At 42.0% G+C, this 13,321-nt stretch overlaps 1 protein-coding gene across 4 annotated transcripts in view; it reads right to left on the minus strand.

Moving 5' to 3' along the window:
• Positions 1 to 7,229: 7,229 nt before the first annotated feature.
• Positions 7,230 to 13,321, minus strand: part of TRIM67 (tripartite motif containing 67) — an 85,368-nt gene continuing 79,276 nt past the window's right edge. For all 4 annotated transcript variants that reach the window (XM_060242727.1, XM_060242719.1, XM_060242708.1 and 1 more), the window contains exons 9-10: positions 9,404 to 9,566; positions 7,230 to 7,407 (exon numbers count right to left, since the gene is read on the minus strand). In XM_060242727.1, the coding sequence (XP_060098710.1) occupies positions 7,342 to 7,407; positions 9,404 to 9,566 (229 nt within the window). In that variant the 3' untranslated portion in view covers positions 7,230 to 7,341. The remainder of the gene's footprint in view (positions 7,408 to 9,403; positions 9,567 to 13,321) is intronic.

Raw genomic sequence — 13,321 nt, forward strand, 5'->3', positions numbered from 1 at the left:
TGTATGCCTCCACCACACAAGGAGGATTTCTAGGCTGGTAAATGTGCAAACTGGGCTTGAGTGTCACAGGTGAAGAAGAAGAGATGTGGTTTTATAAATCTTCAATAACCTAACTGCAACAGCAAGCAAATGCTTTCTGGTGGGCTGCTGAGTCTCAACTTTTCGGAATTATTATCCATAATTAAAAGAGGAGGATAAAAGTCAAAATAGCACATTTCTTCTTTCTCTAACATCTAAAAAACTTGGAAACCAAGTGCTCTTTTTTTTTGCTAAACACGCTTAAAAAAAATCTACAACACTACAATGGAACCTGACCACAGACCAATAACCAACTACAGCAATACATTACAATGCATTATTTACACAAAGATGGATTGTTATGTATACATCATACATTACATTACATATTAATACTTCTCTTAAGCTTACTCAGTCCAATATATTTCAGGCACAATCTGACACAGAGTTAGGCATGCTTAGAACTGCTGGGATCAGTGGCTTTAAGCACATCTCACTCTTGGATTGTAGCCCTCATCTATATATCCTTTTTCATTATACAGTGGTAACTGACACATCCTTTTGCCTATATTTTCTAAATTTGGAAAGTTCAATTTGCATGCAAAATCCACTGTCATGTTTTCATTATAATTTATTTTTCCCAAAGAGAAAATTAATTCCCTCTGCCCCAGAAATTGGAATGAATGACAGATTATGATGGAATTACATCAACAAATCCTCTCTTTTAGGCTTAGGTTTCTTTTCTCTTTTTATCAGAATAAAAGAAGACAATGAGCAACTGCATAGTCCTACAGCCTGTTATACTTCTGTATCATTTTTCCTGCTTCACTGCACCAGGAATAATATGGGGCTATTTTGTTAAACTAAGAGGAAGAATTACAACTGATAGTTTTCTATACTGCACAGCCGCATGCTGTAAAGTAAACTAATGATGTCGTTTGGTTTTCCAAAACATACACTTCCCCTCCCACCCCTAAGTGATAAAGGGCAGTCTCAAGATGTGAATTCAGCATTCAAAGAATTGGGGGGGGGGGGGGGGGGGGTAGTCCAAACTTTCAGAATCTCTTTGCCTGTTTACTACTAAATTCTTTTGAAATCTGGATGGAGTCCTTTAAAGTGTGGCAGATGGAATTAAACAGAATCCCATACTGCTTAATGTGTGAATAATCTGTGGGAGTTCAGTAGCAAGAGAAACCCCACAAGAAAGCATTTTCTCTGAGAAGCTTCTATTTATCATTGGATCTACAGGACATTTAGATCAACAAGGAACAGTTCTTAATCCCACTCTGCCACCCAGCCATTTGTTTACAGAGATATTCTTCATGTTTCTTGGCCTAATTTGTCTAAAGGAGGAGCTTGCCAATACTGCAGCTCATTCTGCTGAAAGCTACATTTAGTTCCACTTCAGTCCCCATGATTCTGACAGATATTCTTTGATCCTATGAGGTTACAAAGCAAAAGGAGTGGAGAGCATTTCAAGGGCCATTTCTAATATCAAAATTTCACTGCACTGTTTTTAAAAAGCTAGGGAAGCAGGGAAGATAATGGTGCATCTTTGTAATACTATTTGGCAACCAGAGGGGAATGGGGGGACTTACAAAGAGAAAGGAAAAGGCCTTGGCCTCATTGCTGGCATCACACAGGAAGTGACATCACCACACCAGTTCTGTCTGGGGAATGCTCTAGTGTTTGGGCAAAAACTCTATGGTAAAACTGGCTTCTACCATAGAGTTTTTGCCCAAATACCAGAGTATCACCCAGGCATCACTGGCATGATGTCACCTACTGTGCCGTAAGGCCTAGGCCTTCTCCTTTCTCCTGGGAAGTTCCCCTCGCTGGCCAGCTGAATGGTGGCTGGGGGCAGAGCTTGGTAGTGGAGGACCCCTGCTTCCATCAGGGAGTCTGGCAACTTAAATACCATAAAGTTGGGTTAGTAAAAAATCAGAGAAGAAAACAATCTAGCTGTAGGGGAAAATGTTATCAAAAGAACAGCTGAGCTGTCTCCAGCACAAGATCTTTTAAGGGAAAAGCACAGAGAATGGCTAAAGGACTTAAGTAATTTAAATGCAGCTCAGTGGTCTTTCCTCATTTATCTCAGGTGATATGAGCTCTAAGTACATACTTTGCTTTATAGACATACCTGAGAATGCAGAAAGTATGCTTCCTCACCTTGAGGGAAACAGCCCCAAAATACTATGCTACAGTCATTCTGTGAGGGTGACTATCTACCCTCGTAAACTTAAATCTCTCCACTGTGAGACAGAAGTCAAGAGCTCTCTGGTCCAGTGCTTATCCTCGATTGTGTTTTCTGGCCATGTCTGCAATTTGGTTTGATTTTATTTGATTGGCCATGGTCTTTCCTTGTCTCTCTGTTTGTCTCTGTTCCCACAGGAGCGAAAAGATAAGAAGAGAAAAACTGAAAACAAGTGAGCCACAGATTGGCTACATACAAAGAAATTTAAACGTGGCATGATTTGTGCTCCTTCAGCTATCTGAATATAAAGCAGTGTACAATGAAGCTTAAGAGACAAAATCCTGTCCCAGCATCATATATCAGATTGCACACTGCAGCCCGGAAATGTAATCCTAATTGGGGATCCCTGCCAGGGTAAGGCACCAATTGCATTTGTTCTTCCCAGTAGGTAGACTGGGACATCCCAAAGTATAAGTATCTGGTGCAGAAAGTCCTGCTCTGTCTCATTGCTTTATGGCTTTGGGATCCTCCTTTTCCTGGCACCTCTTTGTTTCAGGCAAATGGCTGATTCATGCAAGTTTTGTTAAAATGCACACAATTTTGCCCAGCATACTCCTTTCTTAGATTCAACATTAGGGGAACACATAGATGTTTCTCCACAACCCTAACAAATTCCTAACCTATTGCATGTGTTCTATTTGATTTCTAAACTTGTATCTTTCTCATTTACTGCTTACTCCTAGTGCAGGCACCAGCACACCGAACACTAAAAACAAAATACAGCAAGAAAGATATTTAAAAAACAAAAAAGGAACATAGTAAGCACACAACAGAGGGTTCAAATCCTTTTGAAATCAGATGGCAAGGATGTAAGTTGCTAGGGGATCGTCTGAAATGGTCAGAAACCCATTCATCAAACTTTAAACTAATTATATTGTTTTTCTTTGTTTTAATTAAACACTTTCTGGTATTAGGGTCAGTTTTGTATAAAAATGCACAGTTTGAATGTTGCAGCCATATCCATTGTTGAGCTTAGTCTTCATTATAAGGGACACACACCAATGTGGCTACTGTATTCTCTGTCTTTGGTCCTGAACGACAAGTGAAACACTCCCACTGTGCCAGCCTAACTTCAATGGACTTAGAAGGGTATAACACTGCACTGCCAGCCAGTATCACATTCCCAGTACCCACCACTAGACTGCCTGGTGACGCACACTTAGAGGTGTTCTATGACTTAAGGAAACAGAGAAGTTAGCACACTACTTGAGAACTACTACCATATAATTAACCCCTGCTAAGAAGTACTTCAGAGTCAAAGTTCTAAGTTAATAGAAGGCAAATTCACAGTGAGCAGAATCTGTAACATGCTAAGCGAGGTAGACTTATAGAAGACCCCAAGGGATTTAAAAACAAAACAGAACTGGACAAAGATATAGCAGAATTATTAAACAAGAAAGGAAAGAAACAAAACACTGTATTTTTCTACTTTCGATGCAGCACGCTTATATGAACATTTTCAAATTAAATTACTCTAATAAAAATAGCTAAGTGATAAAAGAAAGTACCTTTGCTTGCATACTTAATAGAGGAAAGGTTTATTTCATCCCTGCTATTCTCTCTTAGCCAGTCTCAGTATAAAAGGAAGCACCCTCTGTATGGCTCTTATGTGAGCAGAGCAGGAAGCAGGGACTGGAAGAAAGGATGGTCATAGGTACTGCATGTTCTTATCAGTTATTTTTACTTCCATTGCTTTACCATGGGTTACCCTAGTGCTGCCCTTTTTAATTCCTTCCCCCAAACACTTTGCTATAACGACACTTTTTCCGTATATAAATTTTAAGTTTTAAATGAAATGATCAGTCAACCTATTCACATGAAATGTCTTTGTGTAATTAGAGATCATTGTATGAAATCTAACCACTGGCTTGTATCCAACAAAACCTTCATGCAGAGAAGATTTCATGGAGTAGGACCTTCCCCGTGAGCCTTCTGAAACTGCTTCTGGGGACCAGCAGATGCTCGGGAGCAGCATAAGAGGCAAGTGGGGAGGGGAGGTCTGTAGTGGGAGGGAAAGTCAGAAGAAATCCCCCCTCTTATCCAAAAACAGAAGTGCTCTTTAGTCTTTGGAATCAAGCAGTAGAATACAAGCCATTGAGTCCCTTTGGTGGTATAAACATGGCAATCACATGTGCTTCTGTATCCAAATGAATGCATACAATTGTGAGCTACTTATTTCCATGCAGTTGAACTTGCGATTATGAATATATTCAAACCAGGAATAAGGACCAGACTATGACTGGAGAAGAGAATGCCTGTCATGAAGTGTGAGCTTTGCTGGTCAGCATATTTATATACGCAATGCCATGCCTAGTCACCACAAATTTGAAAAGCTGATTTGGACAGCATGCTACCCAAGCAGAAGTTGTCATTGCACTTCCATTTCCATGAGAAATACAATATGTGGGCCAAGAGCTCACAAATCTCAGCCCATGACAACTTCCATTATCTCTGGATGCTCAGAAATTACATATTGTTTTAACAATGCAGACGTATTCTTTCAAGTAAAAATAATCTGCCCCCCTCCCTTTTGTATCTCAACTATCCCAAGATCTAACCAAGATACATTCTGTATCTATAGGTAAGATGCCATGCAAGACAGAAAACTGAATTTGTTATTTGCAAAATCCCTGGGCAAACACACATACATACACATATACGTAAGAACTGAAACATATAAGCAGAAGCCCCATGTGATGTGTCTGTTACTGGGCTGCAGATACAGGACTAAATATTTGAATAGTAACTTATCCAGGATATCCTATCCAGGCTAGCTTTTAGCTGATATGCTAGCTTTATAAGAGGTATCAAGTGGGGAGGGAAGCATCCAAGCACTCAGTCTCCATTGGCTGAAATGGCCCAGCATAGGATCAGACACATCATGTAAGCTTCTGCCCATATTGTTTAACTTTCAGCTGACAGACTGCGTATATGCACACATATATGTGTTTCCAAAGTCTGGCATATCTCAACAGCATGGAATAAACAGTAAAACAATGCTAAGCAGGAAAGTATGATAAAGTTAGAAAAGTGCTTGATTGTACAAGGTACCATCTTAATTCTGATAAGTGGTTCTTAACCTCAAAGATTATTAATAGCTTAAAGTTAAGCACATCCTTTCCCCATGTGCTCAGAGGAGATCACAAGCATAGTTGTTGAATTATGGCCATCTCAATTTAACCATCTTGCTTTCTTTGCCACATTGTTGATGATAACCACCACCCCCCTATTTCCAGCTTGAAACACCTTTTGGCCACTGAAAACAGTTGTTACCTGAAAGCAGCTGTTACCTGTTGCCCATCAGTATTTATTCATCTGTTTGAGATGCCACTCATTGGAGGCTTGAAAAGCCATGAAATAACCCTCCAGGGCTTAAGAACCATCCAACAAAGCATAATGGTGAACCTGAACATTGAATAGTATTGCTGGATACACTGGTACAGCATACATCTTTAAATGAGAAGTATTTCTTTCCATGTGCATTCCTTTAGGGTGTGTCTCCTGTGATTCCTCCGGGAAAACACCATTTACCATTTTCAGCAACACCTAGATAGAGTTACTCATCAGTACTCTACTTCTCAGTTTAGTTGTGGGAAAGTAAATTCCGTGTTGAAAGTGTGTGAGTACCACAAAGCTTTTTTTCTAGGAAAAGCAAGGCCAAGTTATAATTTATCATTCTTCTATATGGAATATTTGCTGTGTTTGGGTTCAGGGTGTTTTTTGTTTTGTTTTGTTTTACTTGTGCACTTCACATCAGAACAGACCACTAAGACCATTCATAAATAACATGTGCATCATAATTAACCATTTTGCCAAACTGGAATAAAAGGACAGCGGTGGGTTGGTACAATGACAGGAAGGCTAAAGGGCAGGAAAATGTGTAAAAGGAGAGAGCATGGAATCAGGAAAAGAAGGTTGGGATATGTTAATATTCACTGTATTTGAGATTTATGCTTCAGTTACTCCATATCTCCAAGGCTTCATTGCAGTGAGCTGATATTTGGTGATCTCCAAAGATCTGTTATGCCTGCCAATTATTTGCTTAAAATATGGCATATCAGCCACTACGCACACTCCCTGTAACAAGCCATGAAGTCATAGCACCATTATAATAGCCTTACTCACATGTTGCAGACAGATACACAGTTGCATACACTGGGGAGGACCAGGGTATTTGTGATCAGTCCTGCATCACTGGAACTATTCTAGAATAAATAGTCTGAGGACTGCAGCAAATATTGCTTTTAAAATTAGAGCTTTTTCACAGTGGAATCAGTGAGAGTTATGCTACTGGCTGTTCTCAACAGGGTCATGCTCTTCTCTGTTTTTTATTTTATCATGCCCATGATTGGAGAATAAAATGAACCGATAGGTCACTTAGTCCATATGGCCGTGTATCCTATCAGTGTATCCTATGGAGCCAGTTCTCCAGCCTAAGGAGCTGTTCTCTGACTTGACTGGTTCTTCCACTTGAGAAAGAGCCACTTCGGTTGGATGAAGGTACTTAAGCTGCAGGAAGTCTTCAAACTGCACAGTGGAATGGTAGAATCCATTTCAACACCTTTTGGGGGGGGGCAGAATCCTCTGTACTCTGTTTCATCAGCCCATAAGCTATGTAAGATGCAATCATCCACAGCAGTACATCACAATCCAAGACCAGACTGGAGCAAAGTGTACCTACAGTTGGTTCAATCCAGAGAAGATTAAACTGTAGTCAACAGATTTAAGTCCTGCTAACTTTCTCTGGCTTGTGCTACATAGCAAACGTGAACTATTTAAAAAAGGATTAGGGTTGTTTTTTTAAATAAAACCTTTAACTGGTGTAATTGATCTAATCCGATTTCGCACATTGACAGCCGAATGCACAGGAAGTTCGGTGATGTAAGCACTCCTGAAACCATGTAAAAATTTAAAGGCATGTGTGTGAGGGAGGGGAATTAGCAAGTGATCTAATTGAATGACCAATTTGGTTTTTGATCTAAACTAAGGATCCTTTTTAAAAAACAATTTATGCCCAGAATCTATTTAGAAAGGTTATAAAATCCAGCTCAGATTCAGGTAGTAGAAGCTCAATTGCTTGGCAGCTTTGGAGGTCTTACAGTCTGTGGTACCTCAAGTCCTGTGTGGAGAGTCACCTGCAAGGGAGGAAAAAGGAACAAGGATGCAGAATCAAAACAGGGAATCCACAGCAGTCCCATAGATTTTATAGTACTAGGCCCTTGTTAAAGTAGCCCCATGGCACAGTGTTAAAGCTGCAGTATTGCAGTCCTAAGCTCTGCTCACGACCTGAGTTTGATCCCCGGAAGAAGGTGGGTTTTCAGGTAGTCGGCTCGAGGGTGACTCAGCCTTCCATCCTTCCGAGGTCAGAAAATGAGTACCCAGCTTGCTGTGGGGGAAGTGTAGATGACTGGGGAAGGCAATGGCAAACCACCGCGTAAAAAGTCTGCCGTGAAAACGTTGTGAAAGCAACGTCACCCCTGAGTTGGAAATGGTTGGTGCTTGCACAGGGGACCTTTCCTTCCTTTCCCTTGTTAAAGAGGAGGAGTTTTTCAACAGCTTCAGAAGCAAGACTAGATCTTACACTTCCTGTTAAGGGAAACATTCTGACTGATTCCTCATTAGGTTTGTTCCAGCATCAGAGTTCTTCCCCCAACCCCCCTACACTTCCTTCTGATTTCACACAAGCTGTCCTGGGGCTGCGACTTGCCTCACCTCTTTTCTGCGTCAAGCAAGATCCTCTGAAAACCCGTTTCTGCTTTCTACAGGAAGAAACAGGGTGAGTTGCAGCCCTGGGCAGCTTGTGCAAAATCCGCCAGAAGCGTAGGCGGTGGGGAGGGGAAGAGCTCCGATGCCAGAACAAGCCTAGTGGGGGAATTGGTCTCTATCTTGTGCTGAGAAATTTGTTTGGAGGTTTTGTTATTGCTGCCTTCCAAGCACAGCTGAGATCTGTTAATCTGGAGTGAGGCTGAACTAAATAGTTGTCCATTTTTGTTTTCAAATCTCTTGTCATCCTTTCAACAAAGTGGAATGTTTTGTCCAAAGAACAGGTTAAAAAAATTACATTTTAAGGCAGCTTCTCCGACTTGGATATGTGACATTTTCAGGGAAATGTCAAATTTCACAGGTGAAACTGAAAGAATTGTGCAATCCTCCACATAAATCCTAAAGGGAAAACCTCCACCGCCTTAACTAGGAGGACAGTTCCGTTTTCATAAAGGAAACACTAGAAGAAATTCTCTAGTCTCTGAAAAGGAACAGTACAGTCTGTTAGCAAAGGAAAATATACTGGTTGGGGTGGTGGGGGAGCCCTCCTCAGCCTCAAGCCTAAAGGAGTTATGAACACATGAAGCAGTCTAATACTAATGAGGCCACTGACCCAGCAGCTCTCCCTAGTCTCAGATGAAAAACTTTCATAATGCCTACTGCTTGATCTTTTTAGCAAGAGATGCCAGGGATTGAAACTGGGAACTTCTGCATGCAAAGCATATGTTCTGCCACTGAACAGTGTCCCATCTGTCCATGGAAGCCATTGGAATGTAAGAATACTCAAACTTGATCAGACCAAAGGACCATTTAACCCAGCATCCTGTTTCAGCAGCCAGTCCAGGGACCTCAGAAGCCAGGCACAAAATCAAGAGCACATCCTAATTCTTTGCCCCCAGTAACTAGTGTTCCTTGGCACATGCCTCTGAACAGGGAAGCTTCATTTAGCAATTGCAATGAATAACCATTGATAAATAAATGTATGTGCCATTAATTTGTCTATTCTCCTTTTAAAACCAATTCAGCTACAAGGTAATTATGCACTGTGTGAAGAAGCATTTCCTTGGACATTCCTTGCAGCTGTTGGAATGGCCTTGGGTCAGCCATAGCTATCGCAGGAGTTGTCCTTGAAAGGACAACTGCTGTGAGAACCCTCTCAGCCCCACCAACCTCACAAGGTGTCTGTTGTGGGGGAGGAAGGTGAAGGAGATTGTGAGCCACTCTAAGTGTCTGATTCAGAGAGAATGGCGGGGTATAAATCTGCAGTAGTAGTTGTTGTTGACTACAGAAAGAAAACTGGACTGCATTGTCTGCTGTTCTCTGATTGTAACACATTCTCCAGGGATGCCTACTGGAAAATAATTTTACCTGAACATTTCGGTTGAGGCTTAATGCAGGCATGAAGACACCCTCCACATTTTCAAATGCTGGAGGTCCTTGCTGCTGCCCATTTATGTAAAAGGTCAGGGTGTGTTTGTTAAGGTCCAGAAGAACACCTACGGTGGCACCTTTTGAAACGCCCCCTTCTGTCCTAAGAATCAAAGAGATGGTAATACTGACATGAGTTACCTTAAGCTGCTCTAGGTTCCGTTCCATTCAGGAGTGTTGTATGAAAGTGCAAGAAGAACTACAGTGCTAGGTTACCATAAACATTATTTGGTAGAGATTAAAGAAATATTTGAGCACACCAGACATGTAGCAAATTTTCTAAACTAGAAACCATGGAATTCAAATAGTCAGCTTTTAATTATTTTGAATGTCAGTACCAAATGTCAAGTCCCACATAACATTTTGGCTTGGGGTTGGTGAAAGTCTGAGGTGTTGCTTTGTGTATGCTAGCAGATTTTGATGTTAGGAATGTTGCTAAGCAAGTGATCCCCCAATATGATGTGATTCAGTTCGGAGCAGGCCTGTAGACATGGGGCCCCCGGTGGGGGTGGCCTCTCCACCCAACCCCCTTTGACCTTTATGGCCCCTCCTTTCCCCACTTCTTTGGCGGCCTCCACTCTCTCCACTGCCACTTCTCTGGCAGCCCCCTATCTCCCCGCTGCTCTGGTGGCCCCTACCACCCCTCCACGATGCCTCCCCCTCCCTTCCACCTACCCTGTGAACCGCTGGTTCCTGGGGCTCTTTCAAGGTGCCCCCTGCCCCGCCGCAAGCTGTGCCAAGGTCGGTGGTTCCTAAGCCAGCTTTCTGGTGCACTCAGCATGTTCAGCACTGGCCACCCCAGCGCTGAATGTGCTGAGCCACCGGAAAGCCAGCGAAGGAACCACTGGCCTCCTGTGGCTTTTCCCACCGATTGGCAGGGTGGGGTGGGGGGGCGCCTTGAAAGAGCCCAGGAGCCAGTGCTTCACTGCTTCACTGGGTGTGTGAGAGGGAGTGGGAGATGCCGCGGAGGGGGGAGAGGGCCGCCAGAGCAGCAGGGAAATCAGGGGGCACCAGAGAAATGGCCGCAGAGAGTGGGGACCGCCAGAGCAGGGGGGCCCTCTACCCTAAAAAATTTTCTGTGGGCCCCTCCAACTAAAATTTTCTGGCTATGGGTCTGGCTCTGAGAGAACCATATCTTTGTTCAGTACTTAAATTTGCCCAGTTTACTTGTATTCTCTCTGGAAAGTACAAAATGCTATTGCACACTGAAATCATTGTGTGTGTGTGGGGGGGGATTCTTCAACACATTCCACTTTGGGGTTTGAAAATATTTTATTTGGTTTAAATCAAACATAGAGCATAATGTGTGCAAAATGGACATTTAAATTAAATGGGAAGAGAGAAGGTATTCAAATAGCTTATGATATCTCAATGTTATTAATAATCTTTTATAGGTTAAAGTGACAGGAACAGCTGTTTAAATGACAGGATCTAACTATGATTATGGATTCAGTGGACTGCTATATGTAAGACTAATTTGACATTAATGCATATGTCCTTAGGGGAGTTAGGCTCACCCAACAGTATGGTGTATAAAATCACTGAGCCAGAAAGCCAGTGAATATGTGCATTGACCATACGCGCTTATACTTTGTTAATGTCACTGGAGCTTTGCAGCAGAATTACAACCTGTCATGCAAGGCGTAATTTTAGCATCAATTTTAAACTAGTAAACAGCAAAAAGGCAAAACAAAACACCCTTGGTTTCTAAAATGTGGATGAAGAACCAAATTTCACATAACACAGGAGACCCAAGATCAGCATCTTCAATGTCTGAGGGGTTATTTTAGTTCAAAGCAGCTGGGATGAGGAGCAAGGAGAGCAAATTGGGTCAGGGAAGTTGTGCTGGTGGAGGAGGCATTTGACTCCCATCAAATGCACCATTTTTTCAGCCTATATGGCTATCTGTTAAGCAACAAGCATGCAAGATATTTTAAGAGGTTATTATGGGGTGCTGCAGCAACTATCTTACCTGACATACAAGGAACTAGAAAGGCAGCTATTTAACATAAGAAGAGCTTTGCTGGCTTAGATCAGTGGTCCATCTAGTCCAACATCTTGTCGCACACAGTGGCCAGCAACAGGGTACAGAGGCCAAGGTTTCCTCCCCACCCCCAGTATTGCCTCTTAGGAATAATATAGGCTGTAGGAGGTGGTGGAAAGTGCCATGAAGTCACAGCTGACTTATGGCAACCCCTCATGGCAAGAAAGAGGTTGGAGATGTAAGAGAAAAGTCTAAACAGCAACCCAAGGCTATGCAGCTTTTTCAATAAAGTTTCAGACACTGAAGCTGTATCTGGGCTCTGGAGCTGAAGTAGCACTGCTATCAAGGGGAACAAACTGATCAATGGATCAAGCATATATTTGGCAAAGGCAACTGGTCTGATTTCAGTTTGCATGCCCATGAATGTGATAGGCAATACCTTCAGTAACTGGGGGTCAAGTGGGAGAACTAAGGGATTACAGCAGGATGAGATGATAAAGACAAGATGTTAGTCTTGCAAGTGTTATCTGTGATGGGATGAAAATACCTCTTGTGCTCTAGCATTATCTAGACAGATCATAATAAGACACACAGGGCTGCCAACAGCCTGGAGAAAAGGTGTCCTGTCCCTTTAATGTAGTTAAACGTAGTGCATGTTTTTTAACCAGGTGAGATAGTTACCTCCATGCCATGAAAAGCTTCAGGTGCCCACTTCCATACAACTTCTATTAAAGGAACAGGGCATTTTTTCACCCAGCTGTGCAAAATGGCAGATTTTTATGTAATATGGCTGCCTAGTCATGAAGGACAAAGGGATACAGTTGAGGAAACAGAAGTGATGTTAACCACTTCCTTTAGCATTTAGTGACTAGAGATGTCAGCCTCCAGGTGGGACCTGGGGATCTCACAGAATTACAACTCATCTCCAGACTACAGAAATCAGTTCCCTAGTGGAAATGGATGCTTTGGGCAGTGGTCTCTATGGCATCACACCCAACTGAGGTCCTTGTCCTCCCCAGGCTACACTCTCAAATCTCCAGGAGTCCCCCAACCTGGAGTTGGCAATCCTACCCCAGCCCATCTCCCAATCTTTACCCCAGCCATCTGGCCCCCCTAACTAAGGGTAATGAATCAGATTAATACTCCCTTTTCTAGCTATGGCTGTTGATAGAATTCTGCATGACTTTTTCCTAAAAAGAACAGACAGACATGGGTAGGAACTAGCATACAGCTAGCTTACAGTGGGTTGGCGGGAAACTGAATAAATACACATAGATCAATTTGCAATGAACCAATGTTATCTGAGACCAAGATCCTGCAGGATAGGCCTTATGTCTGAAACTACTCAAAATCTTATATATCGCACAAAACCAGGAGGGATTAGGTACAAAGAATTTTACTGGGATGAAGAGTCACAATTATTTTGGCAAATAGGAGTACTAGACAACACAGCAAAATAAAATCTAAAAAGGCAAATGCGAGGGGGTACAGAAAGGACTCCCAGCTTTTTATTTACTGTATTTTATAGCACTATATTTGTATGACCCCACTTTGATTTTTGTTATAATTAAAAAACTAGGAGCATTTCCTGGTATGTTCTCCACAGGACAGCTTCTCTTAAACTCTTGTGCTAGTTAACAAAATAGGACACAGCTACAGAAAGAAATGCCTGAGAACATATCCATAAAAATCTATTCCTGGGGCACGAAGTAGTATTCTGTCAAAAAAGGGGGAGTTGAAAGTACAGTTATTTCACTGAGGTCTAGATTCATTACTGCTTAACATTATTTCTGCTCTAAATCAAATAAGATTTTAAAAGGGAAGAGAGGAATACTTTTGATTATTTTGACATATTACTCTCCAATGGTTTCTAA

The sequence above is a fragment of the Heteronotia binoei genome, chromosome 1 (assembly GCF_032191835.1).
Source record: "Heteronotia binoei isolate CCM8104 ecotype False Entrance Well chromosome 1, APGP_CSIRO_Hbin_v1, whole genome shotgun sequence".
NCBI classification, from domain to species: Eukaryota; Metazoa; Chordata; class Lepidosauria; order Squamata; family Gekkonidae; genus Heteronotia; species Heteronotia binoei.